General features: G+C 40.5%; 1 protein-coding gene across 1 annotated transcript in view; it reads right to left on the minus strand.

Moving 5' to 3' along the window:
- COL4A2 (collagen type IV alpha 2 chain) overlaps window positions 1–19,372 on the minus strand; it is a 178,510-nt gene that overhangs the window by 119,233 nt on the left and 39,905 nt on the right. Inside the window, exon 4 of the mRNA XM_081128618.1 lies at window positions 15,673–15,753. Coding sequence (XP_080984744.1) covers window positions 15,673–15,753 — 81 coding nt within the window. The remainder of the gene's footprint in view (window positions 1–15,672; window positions 15,754–19,372) is intronic.

Here is a 19,372-nt window from a genome sequence, read left to right on the forward strand (position 1 = left end):
CCATAACAGGCATTGTGCACTCTCCAGACAATGGGAAATTTAGACACACAAACAAAAGATAAACAACAAAACCTGCCAAAAAGGGCATAGGAAACACCTGCTATTTTTTTTAAATAGGAAAAAGATACTAATGATTATTTCATATGAAGGTTTTAAAATAATATAAGCTTCACTGTAGTGACCACAAAACAAGATTTAAAGCACTGAAGAAAAATACCAGAGCAATATCTATAGTTTAAGTGGAAAGTTTTCTGTCTTTTCACGGTTATGCCTAGTGGCAATAGGAGAAAATATCTTTATGGACAAAAAAACAAACAAAAAACCCCAAACCCCATAACAAAACAAACTTAACTCGTCTTCCAGAAAAAACATGTTTAAAAAGAATCATAATTATACACAGACTGTAAAGTGTCTCTAAATGTGAAACAATAGCAGAACATTGATTATTTGCAGAGAAGTAAAACTACACAGGATGACACTTCTCATTTCCACATTCCTGACCTGTCAAAAGAAGATGTACGAGATTCTGAAATAGCTCACAAATAACATGAGGGAAAAATGGGTCAATCTGGTTTGGTCTTCAGAGATAGAAACACTGTTGTTGTTTTTTAAAACACACACACACACAAATTTTTTTGTTTTGGAAAAGTTTTTCCTCTTTGTGACTGACCCCACCCTTGTGCAAGGGCCTGGGCCTGGACTTTCAAAGCATCCACATCAATGGTGGTCCATGGGGCCCCGGATGTCTGGTTCAGGGAAATCAGGGGCACTGTTGTCAATCACTTCTTGAAATATCCAATTTTACATGCTTCTTTTATGTTAAAATTTCTGTGAAAAATAGTAAGAACACTTGGAAACTCTCAGGGTGAGATACAGCATCCTTATATAAAAATAAGTAAAAAGCGAAGGAATTCTCCCAGCTACTCAGGGTGGGAATGCAATCCTCATCATGCCCACAGGCGCCTGCCTCCTTTCCCATATGTGAGCCAACTCCCTGTCATTTTATTGTGGGAGTTCCTGTTGACACAAAGCCAACTGAATATAGAGATCAATGGGGCAATACATGGTGGAAAAGGGAATGATAGTAAATTCCTGGAATTGCTAACGTCAGACCATAGGCAGAAAAGTTTAATTCTAGAGTTATCTTACAGGAAAATGCCACTTCCCAAAATATTTCCCGAAGAATGAGGAATATTAGTGTTAAAAGCAGAAGTACATTTAGGACACCTGATGCTTTTGGAAATATTTATCAATACTTGTTCAAAGTGCTTAGAAACATTTGGACTAGGTTTGATATACAAACTTGATAAATGTGAAAAAACAATAGTGTATTCTATAAAAGTTTCAGGGCACTAAAGATACGTATAGTCTGTGTGATTTTTGTTACCACTATGAGCTGGCAATTCTAAACAATGTCAGTGGCTATATACTCTCACTTCCCCCCTTGGTACACCACAATATTTGACAAAATCAATCGAGGAGCACTTCATGAAAGTGGCCAGTAGAGGACATAGGGGATTCCATGGGTAAAGAGGGAAGGCCAAGCAAGTAGAGGGAAGAGCTTCTCCAAAGACACAGGGGCCAGGAAGTTGTGTTTGGAGACCAGCAAAGGATGGGGAAAATGAAGTTGTAAAGGTAGGTTGGCAATGGCTTTTGGAAAAAGAAAAGATGCTATTTTAAAAAATTAAAACTTAATGTATTCTCCATAATAAAATGGAGTAAGTTGCCCAGCCGGGCGTGGCTCAGAGGTAGAGAGTCAACCTAGGATCCAGGCGATCGGGGTCCGATTCCCAACATGGCCAGGTTGCGGGCTCGATGCCCAGGTTGAGGGCTCGATCCCCAGTTGGGGGTGTGCGAGAGGCAGCTGATCAATGACTCTCTCATCACTGATGTTTCTATCTCTCTCTCTCCCTCTCCTTTCCTCTCTCTGAAATCAATGAAGATATATTTTAAAAAAAAAACCAACAACAAAAAAAAATGGAGTAAGTTGATATTAAAAAAAACCAACCACACTGGAGTGGTTCTGGTCAAGATAGTGAAGTAGGTGGATGCTGTACTCACCTCCTCCCTTGACCACACCAAAATTATAACTATATTATAGAACAAGCAACCTGGATAACCATATGGAGACTAGCTTAACAGAAGTCCTATAACTAAGGATATAAAGAAGAAGTCACGTAGAAACTGGTAGGAAATGAGCTGGCCCACACCCACATGTGGCGATTGGAAACCTGGAGGGATATCTGAGCTGCAGAGAACAGGTGGAGTGTTGCTAGATGGAATGGGATGGGGGAGGGGTGGGTGAAAAAGGTGGGAGGATTAAGAAGTTACAAGATAGTCACAGGGATGTAAAGACGGTCAATAACACTGCAATAATTATGTATGGTGGGTACCAGAATTACCAGGGGGACCACTTCGTAAATCATATAATTGTCTAACCACCATGCTGTACACCTGAAACAAATATAAAATAATATTGAATGTCAACTATAATTGAAAAAAAATACTCATGGCTTTATTTTAAATTCTAAGATAGGATTAAGTGCTAAAAAATAAGTAAAACCCCATGTTGAACACACGATAAAGGGTTTTCTATGATAGCCAATTGTTATTCTTCTGGAAACACACAAAAGATAGAAATATTTAATAAATATAAAATATATAAAATTAAAATATATAAATAGACATATGTATAGGAATACATACATATACAGAACACACATTTCAAAATCCCAAGCTTCTTACTGTACAGTATATATCTTAACTCTAAGGAGAATCATCCTATTCTAGGAACTTTCTCTTGTGACTTCAGTGACTGCTGGGAAAAGATGCAGGGGACAGTGCAGAGTCCTTCATCTTCCAGAAAGGCCAGTTTCAAAGGACCAATCTATTCATCTTTCTGATCAACATGGGATTTCCATTACTCATCTGTCTTCCAAGATAACTGACATTTTTGAAGGGTACCCTTTTTGTTAAATTTTATTTCCTTCTACTAAAGAAGTCTTTTTAAATCTTCTGGAATTAAGAAGTTCATTTTTATCCACAAAGTTCTTTTTGTTTACTTCCTTAGTCTGAGTATTCTACTTGAGGGTATGCAGATGGCTACATATCTCTTTTCATCAATGCTATCCTCAAAATAAAGTCCTAAAAATACCAGTGGCAATTAACATTTGGAAATCTCATTTTTGGTTAGTAGTCATCCTCATGGAAAGTCTGTGTTTGAATTCAATCAGTGTTAGACAAGTAAAACGGAGAACTGAAAAACCAAGGCCTTATTTCCCCGGCTCCAAATCAGAAATGTTAGCTGCTCTTTTCAGTAATTTCACAGGAATCAAAGTAAACTCTGGGATCAAGTTTCAAAAATTAATTGCAACAATGGAAGACCAACAGTCAAGAAGCAAAAAACAAAGAGGAACAGAACCACAACAACAGAAAAAGGATTTTAGATAGAAACACATTGCTTGTGCGCCAATGCAGTCATGTGTTAGGTACAAAAGGGTGGCATGATTGGACGACGGTGTTTCAGAAGCAGAGCATCTAGATCCAGGGAGAAGATAGTTTCACTTTACTCCTCACTGGTCGGGCAGCTGCTAGAAAGCCGAGTTCAGATCCGAAGGCCGAACGGGCCAAAGAGGGGAAGTGAGAAATACAGAGAACGGTGAACAGAACCGGGCGACCGTTTTCACACAAGCAATCGGTCAGGGAGTCAGGGGTGCAGTGAAAGCAACAATCTATACTTTAATATAAAAAAGGTGAGGAGATCATGGGCTTTCCTAAATTCTGCCGAGGTCAGTACATTTGGAGGAAATGGGGTTTTGAATGGGGACAGGTAAAGAAATGATGGGAGAGCTCATAGGAGTATGAGAAGCTTTGGGGTTGAAGTAAAATGCCAGAGGCGGGGCATCTAAGTCTGTGTGTAATTGTGGGGTGCAATGGGGAGGGTGGGATTCTTGACGAGGCAGTAGGTGTGTGTCACAGCTAAACGTGTTCTAAGTTGCAACTTCCTCAAAGGCTTTGGTGATAGTAGCCGTAGGACATGCCATGGTGGGGTGCCACCTCCTGTAGGTTACAGAGTTCATTCTGGTCTGATGAACCATTTGTTGACAGTGTCATCTGAAGGTGTTCATGTAGCTATAGGCATTATTTTGGCCTTTTTGGATTTCAAATTAAACATCCTAATGCTGCTATTTAGTTTAATCCCCTTTTCCTTGCTTCTAGTGGACTGAGGGTTTTAAAAATGATTGTTTAAACATAATACAATTATGGTACTAATATAACTTTATTCTATAACTTGGAGAGGTTAATTTTATGTTTTTGGGGTGTTCTTTAGTTTATCTCCTACATAACACTTGAGAAGAAGCCGGCTAATGTTACTCCCCTGGCATCTCATGCTTTCAAAATATACTTAAAAATATATATATATATCTTTATTGATTTCAGAAAGAGCAAGGGAGAGGAAGAGGGAGATAGAAACATCAATGATGAGACAGAGTCATAGATAGCTGCCTCCTGCACGCCCCCTGCTGGGGATGGAGCCCACAACCTGAGCATGTGCCTTGACCAGGAATCGAACCACGATCTCCTGGATCCTAGGTGGATGCTCAACTGCTGAGCCACACCCAGCTGGCCTCAAAATATACCTTTTAAAGGAAAAATTAGTTCATACAAAACACTGGCTAGAGGAGAAATCATTTCTAAGAAAAATGCAAAGCTGATAAGGAATGGAAAGAAATATTCTAGGGGCTCAAATATACTTACTTTATTTCTTGTCAAAAGCATGTCTACCACTGGGTTGTTTTTAAGTGGAGTTGTGCAATGACTCTTATGATCTTGAAATTTTAAACGGGATGCAATGTTATACAAAAGCCTCAAAGAAAAATTCTGTTTTTGAAGAAGAGTTGAACATTTTTAGTCCAACTTTTAGGAGTAAGATTATTTTCTTTTGCAATAATATACTATAATTTACATTAACTGAGGTTCTTAAAAAATAAATTTTATTCTAGACATATATAAATCTATGCTGGTTTTCCCCCCCCTTATATTACCAGGAAAGTCTGTCCAACTTCCTTCCCTGGAGTCCCCTAAGAACAGAACGAATATTCATGGGTCTCAGATATATTCTTCCATCCTTTCTGGGTATGATGTTGGGGAGAAGATTTATCAATGTACTAGATGAATAATTCTACCATTCCATGAAGAGAAATGCAAATATCTGTAAAATATCAGGTGTTAAATGAATTCACCCCAAGCTTTAGCATGAGGAGGCCGCCTTCCTGTTTCAGGGTTGTGCTTGAATTACCTGGGTTACTTATCCAATCCTTCTCTTTTATGTTGCAATGGTGCGGCATGGGGCTGTGGGCGCAGAGAGTAAAATCTCATTAAAGATTTGTGGGTCTTGTCCTCAGTGTAGTGAGTATCTTGGTTGCTTGGGTGTAAGATTTGCCACCCCTCTAAGCTGGGTTAAAAAGAGTAGGTTGCTGAAAGCAACATAAACTGCTTCCTAGAGAATCACAGGATTCTGCTAATTTTGTTCTAAATCTCTGCAAATTCATTCGTCCTCAAAGGCCATGGCAATATGTCTTTTACCAAATCTAAGAAAGGCTAGTCTTAACAGATGTCAAAGATGTGTGCAATGCATAAAAGTGATCTTGACATTAGGGTTCTCTTAAAGTATATCCACTATCTTCACAAGGCTTTAAAAATGCCACTCTCACCATTTAGTGCATTTTCTTAAAAATAATTACTACCTTGCAGAGCTAAAACATGCCAGGCCTTTAATTTTTATTACAGAGAGACCAACCTCATCACAGAGTTCATTCATCCTTCTATTCCTTTATTTAAAACAGACTTTAAGCTTGAAGAAGTTATAAGGCCTTATAAAGACAACAATTTAATAAAAAACATGATGCTGACAATGCGGCCAAAAACGTATGAGGCCAAAGATATTATTTACCCAGCATGAATTATTTCCGTTTCATTTTGTTTTGCTTTTTTTTTCTTTCTGCTTCCAAACCCTTAAGAATTACCCACCCTAATAGTTTTTTGGATGCAAAAACGTCTATTCCAATGGCAGGATTTTCAATGTCCTCATGGTGGCTTAGGAGGAAACTGCTATCAATATAGGGCTTGTTTTGGGTTACTGGAGTCTATTCCCAATTCAGTTTTTTTAGAATTTGAACTTCTAGGCTGTACACAGAAAGGAAAGGGACAGGGATATTTTGACTTTTCTAATCAGTGGGGACACAGGCCCTTTTGAGGGCCTCCTCATACTTCCCATGAGTCAGACATCTGACAGCTTCAATGATTGGTTGTCGACACCACAGTAGCCGAGTTTGGTGGGTTGCCAGAGGGCTCAGAATTGCAGGCTGTTCAAGGTCTCAGGTGGTGCAGTTTCTTAAGAACATTCTGAAATCCCTAAAGTGGTTACAAATAAATTTATGTTCACCCTATTGCCAGTGATGTCTGTAGCATCTTTGCCTTTGGCTATGAAGGACACAGGTAGTTCCCTCTGATGAAAGAAAGTAAAAATATGGCAGAAATGAGATGAGCCCAGTTTCTTCTTCCTGAGGGTACCTCCAGTATGTGTGCATTTAGGTGGCAAGTTCAAAGGCCCCCCCAGTGAAGAAAATGTGCCTATGTTACTTGGTTTGGTCATTTCTGCCATTTTCCCCTCTGGTTATTATTTTACTGGAAGAAAACAAAAAGTAATTTCGAAATTTTGCAAAATGATCTATTAGTTTTCTCTTTCTTATAGTGCAACCTGATGTACGAGTCCTTACATACAGGGGCATTTAGCCTCTAGTACAGATGGCCCAACTCTAAGGGATGGTGGACACGACTGCACAGGGAAGGTTGTACATTTTTCCACATGAAGACTCAACCATCTTAGACACTCTTTTCCTATTGGAAGAGGGAAGACAAATTCACAAAAATTTTTCTAGTTTCAGAGAAGCTTTTAAAAAGTATATCATGCCTGGTAAGAATTTTGAATTGGTCTTTTTAGAAATCCCACGATTGTTTACAGGATGAACTGGAAGGGAATGAAACAAAACAAAGGTCTTTGAAGACTGGCATTCCTTGTCTAACAGAAAGGGGGAAATGCTTTAATCTATACTTGTCCAAACATTCTATCAAGAGGAAGGAGAAATGAAGGATTTCTAAAAGCAGAGCTTTAGTTTGGTTTAGAACAGTAGACACGTTCATTTCTCTTACCCGAGGTGATCAACTCTTAATTGGAGTCTATGTGAGGTTTTCAGTCAAGACACTGAATATTAATTATCCTATCCTGCTTATGTTTTCCTTGAAGCCACGAAAGGCCCTTTCCCCAGAACTGTCAACTTCAGACCAGAACCCAGTTAATAATTTGTCACCATTCTTAGTGACAATGGCCGGTGTGGACAGCCTATCTCTCTGAGCTTTTGCCTGCTGAGGCGACCACACAAAATCTATGAGAAGCTCATGGGTGCTCCTCCTTCTCCATCTGCTCCCACCAGCTGGCCTGTCTCACATGGTCATTTCTGTGTGTCTGTAAAAGCCATATTGTCACCAACATCCCTGTTCTCCAAAAAAAATTTGATCACAGTTGTTGGTTGGGGGAACAGGGAGGCATCTGCCTAAGTAAAAAAAAGTGTTCATCTTTCTCTCTCAACTTTGTTTCCTCTTTTGCTTGAGCTCTGAATATTTCTAGTCCACGGTTTGTTTGGATGAACAGTCAGAAGGGAAGGTATGGGTATGGGTGTGGGCTTCCCCCTGCATTTCCAGGGTAACAGACACTAAAGATCGGCGGTGTTTGAGGCACCGAGGCAATTATCTTCCATTAGCAACATCTGGGATCAAGAGCGCAGTGTGATTTTTCCATTATAGAGGAATATGGCATAGGCTGCCAAGCAACTTGTGTGTGTATGTGTGTGTGGTGTCCATCAGAAGAGGGAGAAATGAATAAATAAAACAGGATAACATTGAAAATTCTTCCTTGCACTCAGGTACTAAGACATCAATGTGCGAATGCTTCATTACTAATCACTGAACTGAACCTTGTGCAAATGTGTTCTCTGCTAACTACACTATCTGTCAAATATCTGCTTCATTGCTGTGTCATGGGCGATTTCTGTTCAGTTTGATAAACACTAGGCCACAGCCACTGAGATTGATTTTTACCAGTGACTTTCATGATTCCCATTATTTAACAATGTATTTTGCTGGTAGGAAACAGCAGAATCCAGGGTAAAGTCTGCCAGGCTTCAGATAAAGGAAATGATGATTTCAATGATCATGGGAATCAATTTTTTCCCTAGTCACTGATTTTGTCTCTAATGATGCTCTTTAAGTTCATTCACTGAGGCGGTAATAAAATTTCATCCTTTTGTATGAGCGCCAAACAGGCTAATTTTCCACCAAATCTGGGGAACGTCATAATGGTCCTTCTGAAATTAAATATTTATAATTGCCTCTATCTTCCCCAGCTGCATAATTAACTTTTTTCTACAACAGTTTATTAAAAAAATCCTACTTTAAGAAAATACTTACTTAATCTTGCAGGAAAGCAAGCAAGAGTGATGTTCTATTTCGAAGCCTTGGGTTGGATTACCAAAGGCCTCCTGCACCAAAGAAACCAGACAAGGAGTTTTCAGAAGGGAAGCACCCTGATCAGAGCTCACTTTGGAAAAGCAAAAAATACAGTTTCCCTAAGAGGCCATGCAGTAAGGTGGGGGATGAGGTGACGAATCCATTAAGAAAGTTCCCCTATCTGGCTGATTGACGCATCTGCACATGCACCATTTCCAATGTGCTCTAATGTGGGTATATATATTTTTGAAATAACATCATTTTTGTAAAGAAAAAGCACAGAAGGTAACAAATCATCCTCTTACTTTCATGAAACCTTGACTTTTTATTGTGTTTTAGTTTTGTCTGGGATGTGATATCCAGAATATTCTTACCTATTCACTATAAATTTTTGTCTCTTCCACTCTTTGCACTCACTAGAATTGTGATCTTCAACATGGTAGCCACTAGTCGCATGGGGCTATTTAATTTTAATTTGAATGAATAAAAGTAAATAAAATTTAAAAACTCGCTCGTCCATTTCACTGGCCACACTTCAAATGCTCAAATAGCCAACGTGAAGAGTATAGATAAAGAACATTTCCATCTTGGTGGAAACCTCCATTGGAGGGCACAGTGCTAGGATATCGGCTCCAAAAGATTAGGGATAGTGACTACTTTGCTTACTTCCAGATTCCTGGTGCCTAGATAGGGTCTGTCTCATGAGTAATATGCAATCAATATCTGCTGAATGAATAAACTTGTTTTTAAAGTTTAGTAGCCAACTACTTAGCTTTTGCTAAGGGCCAAGATTCAGGGCATTTTTCTTTGACTAGAGCTAGACCGCAAATGAATGAATCACCAAAATATGAACTTCACACCTTCACACGCATGGAGAGCTGTGACATGACTAAATTATAAATCCCATAAATTTTCTAAAGAAGTCTCCTGAATGCTTCTCACCTCACTCATTCAGATGGTCTCTAAGGCTCTTACACAATATTCTCATTGTCCTGCCCCTCTCTCTTGAACCTCACCTCCCACGAATCTCTCCTGGAGTCACATTGCCTTCCTCTCTGTCCCTTAAACATACCAGGCACACCCTTATCTCAGGGCCTTTGCTGTTTGGGGTGTCCTTCTCACTGTTCACTTAGACAAGTGCCTTTCACAGAGATGATAAAAAAATACATATTTGAGTGTTGACGAAATGTGAAATTCCATTGCTAAGAGGAAGCTGGGTTCTTCCTACAATGGTAGATATAAAAGAAAATGTCTCTTTAAAAACACATCACTAGATGTGACGGACAGGTTAGGTGGTCCTTGTCTAAATGTGCTGCATTACTGTTTTCTCTGTAGAGAGTAACTAAGTCATTGAGTTGCTGTAGCCACTGTGGCGTTGGATAAGCCAGAACCACTACTGTTCCCAAGGCACACTAAAAATAACCCCACGATTTTGAAAGTGGTTGAGAGCTATGTGTAGACAAGGGTTATAAGAGCCCGGAAGCCAGGCGGGGTTTCTGCTATTTCTGAATAATTCTTTGCCTTTTCTGGGCTGCGATAGTGCATAAAATATTGGAGATGGCTTCTGTTAAGTATGCTGAGCATACCATTAAAAAGTGTCTGTCTGGAAAAAAGCAGCCGGTTTGAAAAGAAGTCTGCCATAGCAGCACTGGTGTTTTTTCTCCACACTTGCAAGTATCTTCAAATAACGACGACAGATGGCCACATTGCTTATGGAAACCTATGGGAATTACAGACTGCATACAGTACATACATTCTGAACTGAGTATCTCTCCACAGCACCACAATGGTCTACCGGTTTTCAGATTTATATTGAACCATTTCAAAGAAAAACTCAGCTTTATTTTGAAATCTTGGTTATATATATTTAAGGGTAAGATTTATGATTAGCAATACACGATAGTAGGTACTATGATTAGCAAGACTACATCTCACCTTAGAGAGATCGTGCCAATCACTTGTGGTTCATAGGGGCTCTTAGGCACCCTGAGTCCTTTCCCTGAGGCTAGGGGTCTGCTTCTTTCATCTCTTGGTTGCTACCCATCTGAGCCAACAGGGAGCACCAAAGACAGTTTTCTCTGGTTTCCATTCATCTGCCTCCACCCACCTCCAAGAGCTTTCTGCTCACTCTTCCCTTTCTTCCCCTTTCACTCGGTTTCTCTCTGGTTTCTTTCACTTTATATTGTTGCATTTAAGAAATCTTGTGAGGTTAAGAATTATTCACTCACACTTTGTACAGAGTCCAGGGACCCACAGACTGTGGGAAACTCATGCAACAGCTAAAGAAAACTTGTTTCAAGCATTCAGCCATTGCCTAAGTGAGTGAGTTTATCAACTGCAACCTTCTGGGATTTGCAACCTCCAGTTTTGTGGCTCTTGTTGTCAAGCCCACAGAGGGTGAATGTGGGTTGGATGATTGTTGAGGGATGGGGAAGATGCCAATAAACTCACTCAAAGGCTAATGGCAGAGCTCTGGGAGTCAAAGTTGTGGTTTCTCTTTTTCCCACTGTAACTGACACGGCCATTGAACCATCTCAATAATTCCCAACATTTTGGACTTAAACAATCTGTCTTGGTACTTACCCCTTTTTAAAAATCCTTGCCCAAGGATATGTTTATTGATTTTTAGAGAGAGAGGAAGAGAGACAGAAAGAGAGAGAGAGAAACATCAATGTGAGAGAGAAACATCAATCAGTTGCTTCCTGTACGTGCCCCAATTGGGGATCGAAACCTGAAACCTAGGTATGTGTCCTGACTGAAAATGAAACCACAACCTTTTTGCTGTACGGGACAATGCTGCAGCCAACTGAGCTACATGGTCGGGGCATGTCTTTCCCCATTTTTGAAATATGATTGCTTAGAAAAACAGGTGCCCTGAAAAGGTTGTCATTAAAAAGTTGAAATTACCTATCTGATCTAAGTTTAGGGTAAAAAAACCAAAGGGTTGGGGGAATGGGAACCTGTGTAAGTAATTGAAATAATAAATTAAAATTGACCTCAGTTGGAAAAATCTGAGAATTTCACAACCTTTTACATGTATTAATGTGCAAAGGCAAAGATTTTATTTGTCTAATCAAGCCTCACCTGCTCTCTGTTTTCCGTACTATTAATCTTTATATAATACAGTGGCAGTCACTCTGCTTCAATAGAAATTCTATAACATAAATTCAATCCAATGCATTTCATTCAACCACCTTCCATCTTCATAGTGTACAAAGAAAGGAAGAAGAAAAAGAATAGCAAAAGGTAAGAGGGCAGGGCAGTATCTCTGGTATTGACGACTATAGGACATTTACTGATGGAGAAAGTCTGAGAAGTTAGTTTGTTGACTGGCTTTGTGCGTATCACCTTGTGCAGTATTGGTGAAATAGGTCTTACAATTTTTAAATACTCCAATACACTTCATCGAGATTATTTGAAACAGAGACCCTCCTACAACAATAAAGTCTGAAATCATTTTCTAAAGTTATTTTTTTAATTCACTAAACAATGGAAGAGGTGGTGAGAGAACTGGCTAGGGATTCATAACTCTTGAGAACAGGAAGACAACTCTCTTTTCATTTCCACCTGTGTCCCTTCCACCACCCTGGAGAATCCCCTTCATTTAAGTTAACATCTGGTAAGAGGAGTATAGACACAAAAGATCACTGTATTGGGAGAAGAACTCATCAAAAAGTCCAAAAACTTGAGTTTTGTTCTGGACCCAGATTGGAACAAGTCATTGACCCTCGATGTCTATACCCTCCTACCCTCCTGTGTGAACTAGAGGACTCAGGCTAGATCATCCAGCGCTGAGCAGAGAGTGAGGAGAGCATAGACAGCTGGGCCACAGTTCCCGCCTCTTCATGCTCCAGCTACTGGCTTACTGGAATGGACTGTGTGCAGCTCTGCCTGTGAGAAATAATTCTCTCTCTGGGACAATACGCCACAAACTTACTCAGGGGTGGAGAATCGGGCTCGGCACATTTTACACAGAGCTTATTCATTCAGTAACATGAGAATTCATTTGGAATCGGAATCCATAGTACATTTGTGATTTTTGCTTAGGGTCCAAAAGTTATCCAGTAACACAATTTCTGATGTTGGCTGTCACTCTGGCAAGGAACACATTAACTCTATCCCATGCCCATATAAGGCTGAGCTAGCCAAGTGCTTGGGGAGTGGAGAGCTCTGTAGTCAGGCATTGTCATCGCTGCTACAGTAGCACCGTGGGGAAAATATATAGCAAGGGACCCCAGGGGAAGCTGTGGGAAAGAACAAACTCTGCACACAGCTCCCTGAACAGCAAAATCCATCCAACTGCTATTTTTATGTATTATATTACTTACAAAAAAATACTATCAAGCCACAAGTAGGGCAGAAATAGCCCTGCTTTCTATAGGAACACATTTAGGTAAATTTGTTAATCAACAAATACTTAATACACATGTGCCAGGTTTTAAGAACTGCAATAGACTCTACATCTTAATAAATGATTTAATGAAGTGTATGCAACTGTCCAACAACAAATATCTTCAGTAATACGCTAGGCTTACCCCATAGAAAATGATAAATGGCATTATTTATCTCTCCTCAGTAGGTTTTTTCCTTACCTTTTACCATCTTATTGATTAATATTCAATGGCACACATGAATCAACTGGGCAGCCTTGGGTACTGGCTGCTAAAACAACCCAACTTGGATCTGTATGGTCCAATCACAGTGTGAGCCTAGGTCCAGCACCAATGATAAGTGTAAGCCATTAAGCAGCGTGAAGAGAAGAGCCTTCTGAACACTACAGACAGTGGGTCTTGCAGACTGCAGGCAGGCCCCAAAGTGGGGTATCATTTGGCTCTGTCTTTTTTTTTAAAAAAAAATCTTTATTGATTTCAGAGAGAGGAAGGGAAAGGGTGAGACAGAAACATCAATGGTGAGAGTCGTCATCAATCGGCTGCCTCCCGCACACTCCTGACCAGTGATCGAGCCCGCAACCCGGGCATGTGCCCTGACCGGGAATTGAACCCTGATCTCCTGGACCCTAGGTCAATGCTCAACTGCTGAGCCACCCCCAGCTGGGCTTGGCTTTGTCTCTTGAACAAACTACTCAGATAACTGTGAGATCTCAATTGAATTCGATCAGTATTAATAACCTGTCTAAATATATGCAAGGCAAGCCCACACTGGGTTCTGGATCACTCATGTTAATCAAGTTAACCAGAAGGTGTCATGTTTCTACTTTACTTGGCAACAATGCACAGAAACAGACTCAAGCTATTTTCTCAGGGAAGATGGGAAATAAGAAGGTTTCAATGCCTGTACTGAACACTTACTACATTAGAAAGACCTAGGGACCCTTAGAAATCTTCCTTTTAATAACCTCTTTGAAAAGACCTCTGGCATTTTATGAGTATACTGCTGTGCAGATGGCATCATCTATTGAAAGAATAGGAATAAGCTAGCTTTACTGAAGAGCAAAATTCTTGCGAAAGCATCCTGGGAAATGTTAACATACTGGTTCTGCATTAAATAAATAATTGTACAAAGTGAAAAGAGTAGACCCAGTAACCTTTTCCTCAGTTTGTTTGGGTTCTGTTTGGCTGATCACATAGAGAAGATTGTAGAATCCCTCTAGAGTTGAACAAACTCCCACACAGGCGAGTCTCAGATATTTGTATACCATTCATTTATCTTCCCTGTGCCCATATAAGGCTGAGCCAGCAAGAGTTTGGGGAGAGAAGAGTTCTGCAGTCAGAGCACTGCTGGGAAAATCTATAGCAAGGGACCCCAGGGGCATTTTAAATCTCATCAAATGGCTTTCATGTATTTAAAAAATACTTCTCCTTCTGAAATGTTGATAAAGGATCTTCGACTAGAAATTCCTACAGTGTAAAGTCCCCATTCCAAACAGAGGTACCCATTAGTAAACAACAATAACAAAAAGCAGTTTTGAGGGTTGCAACTCATGAGGAACACAGTGTGTGGAGATGGAAGCTTTGATCTAGTGGCAAGAAGCTCCTCAACTGTGACCTTTGCCACTCAAAAATGATTAGTCACATATTATTCAATACAACCGCCACATTTACAAAGGGGTTTCCTATTACAAGTTTTAGTGTTTAGTTTTTGGTTTTTGGAGGGGACTCAGGTAGGAGAGGATGTATGAGAACACCGGGCCACAAAGCCCAAGCTCCAACAAGATGGTCCTTCCACCTGGGGGTGGGAGTGGGAATGGGGAATGGCTACGTTAGAAACTGACTTCAGGGCTCCTGTTGGTGAAACTCACTGGGAACACCTAAGGACTGCAATTATTTCTGTCTCCAACAACAGGGCAATGCCAGCAAGAATTCCCAATTATCTCTCACAACCTGGCATCAGATAAGCATGGGTCCTAGAGGAAAATGCATGATTCCAAGGCATAAAAACTTAAAAGTCTCTGTGTCCTAAAACGAAATATTGCTGTCCACACCACACACACCAGCATGGGCTTAAACATATAAATATAAACAGAATCTTTTTAAAATCAGTAACGCCAAGACTTGAACATCAGCTTCAATGGAAGCAGAATGAGAGGCCAATCACTTTGTTTGAACATATTAAACCCAGTATCAGTTCAAATTCTACCAGGTGTTATGATAATAATTTGGGGTGATCTTTTTCTCTTACTTATCTATGAAATGGGCTACATAACGGACATTCAGAAAATGAGTAGAATAATTTAAAAAGTTAGAATGATTCTCAGTGGTATGAGGCTGATGCCCTCTAGTTTGAATATCTATACTGCAGTATGAATGCAACTATGTTTTCTCCATGTAATATTTTTATAAAACATATATTTATGTATAAGAAAATAAGTATAAAACATAGTTGTATTATATATACATATATAGACATACGTATTTGTAATAATGAACAAGAGAAAAGATGCTTAAGAAAGTTAGCATTATTCTCAATTTATTAAGAAAGTAGCATAAATTGATCCGATTTTGCATTATATTATTGTTTGTTCCAGTGGAGAACATGTTTACCTTATGTTTCTTAGGAAAGTATGCAACTGACTTAATCAGGCAATTGAAGGCACTTTCACTTACAGTGGGAGTATATGGAAGGTAACATTGCAAGGCAATGACTTACCCGCCCTCCTTTCTCAGGGTAGCACTGGCAGCCCCCGCTGCAGTCTCTCCCTCCACAGGGCACATCATACTTCTTCACACCCTGCAAAGACAAAGCACAAAGCAAAGAGAAAGTTACGTAAAATACTCAACTACAACACGTATCATAATTACTATCTGTTGAGAGTGCTTCCAACTCTAACAACTACCTATTCATTCAAAACAAATAGATTTTAATTTTTAGAGCAGTTTTAGGTCCACAGGAAAAGGTATCGAGATTTCCCATACAACCACTACCCCCCACGCACAGTTTTCCCCCTTACCAACATTCCCCTACCAGAGTAGAGAGATTTGTTAAAATCTATGAACCTACAATAGCATGTCATTATCATCCAAAGTCACAGTTTACATTAGGGTCACTCTTTGTGTTTTCCATTCCATGGTCAATAAATTTCCCCACCCAGGCAGGTGAGTTAGTGCGGCTGTTCACAGGAGAATCTGTCTGGCTACTCATCCTTGTCACCCTCGTCTAGACTGCCCATCAGCAGCACTTATACTCAAGGGACCCTGGGCACAGTTAGCTTCTGGTGTGCACGGAGCTAAACCTTACCATGCAAGCAACACTCCACTCCAATGGAATCTACTCCAACTTTAAACAGAACTGCATTTCCCCACAGCTCTTCCCTTCTCTTCTGAGTTAAGTCTCAGTGGCTAAACAGGATGGCCACATGGGAACTCCCTCTGTAAGTTTTTCTGTCTGTTTTTCATGCTAGCATCCTCCCTGTTCCTGGCACGGTACCACATGTTCACATGGAAATGCAGATGTTTTACCTGGCTGCCACTGTAACTCCCACTAGCGTGGCCTTCCTGAAAGTTCAACCTTGGATGGGCACACAAGTTAACTTGGACTCAAATTCATCTGACCAGAGTTTACCTTAGGCCTCAACAACTGCTCAATGTTCTTCTGGTAGAGAGGTCTCATTGAAAGTTTCACTTTTTTGGGGGTGTGTTCTTTATTATAATTCTTTACCTAATCTAACATTAGTCACTACTTTAAAGAATTTTTAAAAATCTGAAAATCTCTAATCCTGTAAAGAAACTAACACCTGGTTTCTTTGGAATCTCCTTTTGGTTATCTTTTTGGCCTGAGTGAGGTAATGAAACGGCATGAGTTCCACATTGTAAGTGTAAACACACATAGAATCCTTTCATGCCCATAAAATAGGATTCTAGGTATTTGCCAATTTTTTATGGCTTCAATGTTTATCTACGGGGGGCTCATTTTTAAATTCCATGATTTTGAATTTGGTTTTTATAAATCCAGCTCCATGCTAAACCCTTGGTTTTATAGACTACTCTTAGCATTCAAGAGGGAAATCTAGATGGGCTGCCATATTTACACTTTGTATGACATATGACTGTGACATGAGTAGGTACATTGGCAGGTGTCACCGGTTCATGCAATAATTCATTTACCAGTTGTTTGGAAAGGGTAGGGGGACTTCTCAGTCTAATGGGCAAAGCATAAACTCATATTCTCCATCTGGTATTTTACATGCTATTTTTAGTTTTTATTTTAAAGCCACTTGCCAAGTCCCTGTATATAAGTCAATGGTTAAAATGATTTTCATGGTTTCAAATTGATCCAACAGACTCTCTATTCTAGGCCTATGCTATGTGCTGAATTTAGTTATAGAAATGAGTTCTTATAACCTGCTCAACATTTAATAGTGCTTCTTTGCTTTTGGAACTAAGACTTGAAGGCTTGATAACTCCTGGTCTCAATACTTGTCAACTTTGTGTCAATGGCTTAGACACCCTGTCTCAGGAGGTGAGGAAGACATCATCAAGAGGTAGCCCTGCACCCCTGTATTGTTTGTGTGTGTATGTATACGTGTCTGTGTGATGTAATGTGGGGGGGCGGGTGTTTTCCCATCAGCATCTTACATATATACTACAGAGGGACTCTTATGAATTCCAACATCTACAAGAGCCCTAAGTACCACATACTGGAATGTCAGATCCCTGGGATGAACAGAAGTATTTACTTTATTAGGGCAGGGCACGTGTTCCAGAAGTCTCTTAAAGACTAAACAAGTCTCAGACTTGAGCCTCTGCATTCCCCTGATGGGACCTAGGTTCTGGAACAGTCTCATGACATGAATGCCCTTCTGAGGACCTTGGGTGAGGAGAGTGTGAACTGCTCTGTGGTCTGTGTCCCAGCACCCACCCCACTCCCAAGCAGAGGAATACTAAAAGCTTACACCAACCACTTCCCATGCTCCAAGTCCTTGAGTCTACCCTTGCTTTTATTACTCAGCACAGCTCACAGATAAAGCATAATCCTTCTTGTCAATTCCTCAATAAAGATGACTAGTTTCCTCCCACCCTACCCCCACCTCAAGGGTATGCCCACCACCCTCAAAGGTGAAAAGCTGGTCCTGGTCCAGATCTTCACCTTCAGAGTCCCCAGGCAGTCATACTCTCACCTGTGCGATTCAGGATCTCTCAGAAACATCAGTTAAGTCCTCCAAAGTTCCTCACTTTAAGTCTGAATTCCCATTGGTAGCACTGTGTAGAGCCATATTCTAAAACCATGCTCTCCCAAGGCCCCCTACAGATCACTGAGGTCACTGTCTAAGCCTCTAAGAAGGAGATGAAGTTCCCAGGGCCAGGAGGCTCCCATAGACCCTGCTCAAGGTGTGGAGAGTGTCCACTTTCATGGACCATGCCCCAGCCATTCAACAGAACTGGCCAAACTCTCCCCCTTGTTTTGAGGTCCTTCATCCCAGGGCAAAAAGAGGCTGATGGCCCAATGAGATCAATGATGCTGAAGATTTGTGAAAAAAGGTAAGGGCTCCCACCCCTGAAGAATGCTCAAATCTAACATGAACAAGTCCTATGGCTTCATATTCACACAGAAACGGCTCTTATCCAGTCTCTGGGACCACAAAGTAGCCTATGCCAAGTGCTTCTCAGCTTTGAGTGTTCAGGAGGACACTCCTTCAGCTGCACCAGGAAGACATCATCCAGAGTAAAAATCCAGTGAAGAATAAATGAATGAATGAATGAATGAATGAATGAATTTGCAGAATGGAAGGGTAGATGAGTTATCCCTAAGACCCCTTCCAGCTGTCATTAGTTTGGAATTGGGGAAGTTGGGTGATCTCTCCCTGGTGCAGCTGAAGGAAAGTGTCCCTTGAGGGATATTTGCCTGAAAATAGTGTCACAAATGACATGGGGAGGAGGGGGAGAGAAGGAAGGTTGATAGATTAGAGGCAGGGGCTCAGACACAATATCAAAGAGGTAATCAATCAATCCAGGCTTGAAATGCTGCTATTCTTCATCTAGACCATTTCTAGTCCTAGTGTGGCCTGCGATGCAACTTCAGCATCACCTCGGCACTAGTTAGGATTGCAGACCCTACCCCACACTGACTGGATCAGAACTGCTTTCTAACAGGATTTCCAGGTAAGCACACTGAAGTCTGTGGAGCACTACATTAGACTAATGGGCTGGCACTGTGAAGAGGCTTTGTTCAGAGGCAAAGGGAAAACTGCAAACCACTGAACCATCTCCTTTAGTGGAGTAGAAAGCAGTGTTTCCTAAGAATTCAGTGTGTTCCATGCCTAAAACGGACTCAGGCATGTCTGTCCCAGAAAAATGTTGGCCCTTAGGCTCCCTTTGACCCCGGCCACCTGTGGCATGTTTAGAGAAGCTCT

Source organism: Miniopterus schreibersii, assembly GCF_964146895.1.
Source record: "Miniopterus schreibersii genome assembly, chromosome: 2".
Classification (NCBI taxonomy): Eukaryota; Metazoa; Chordata; class Mammalia; order Chiroptera; family Miniopteridae; genus Miniopterus; species Miniopterus schreibersii.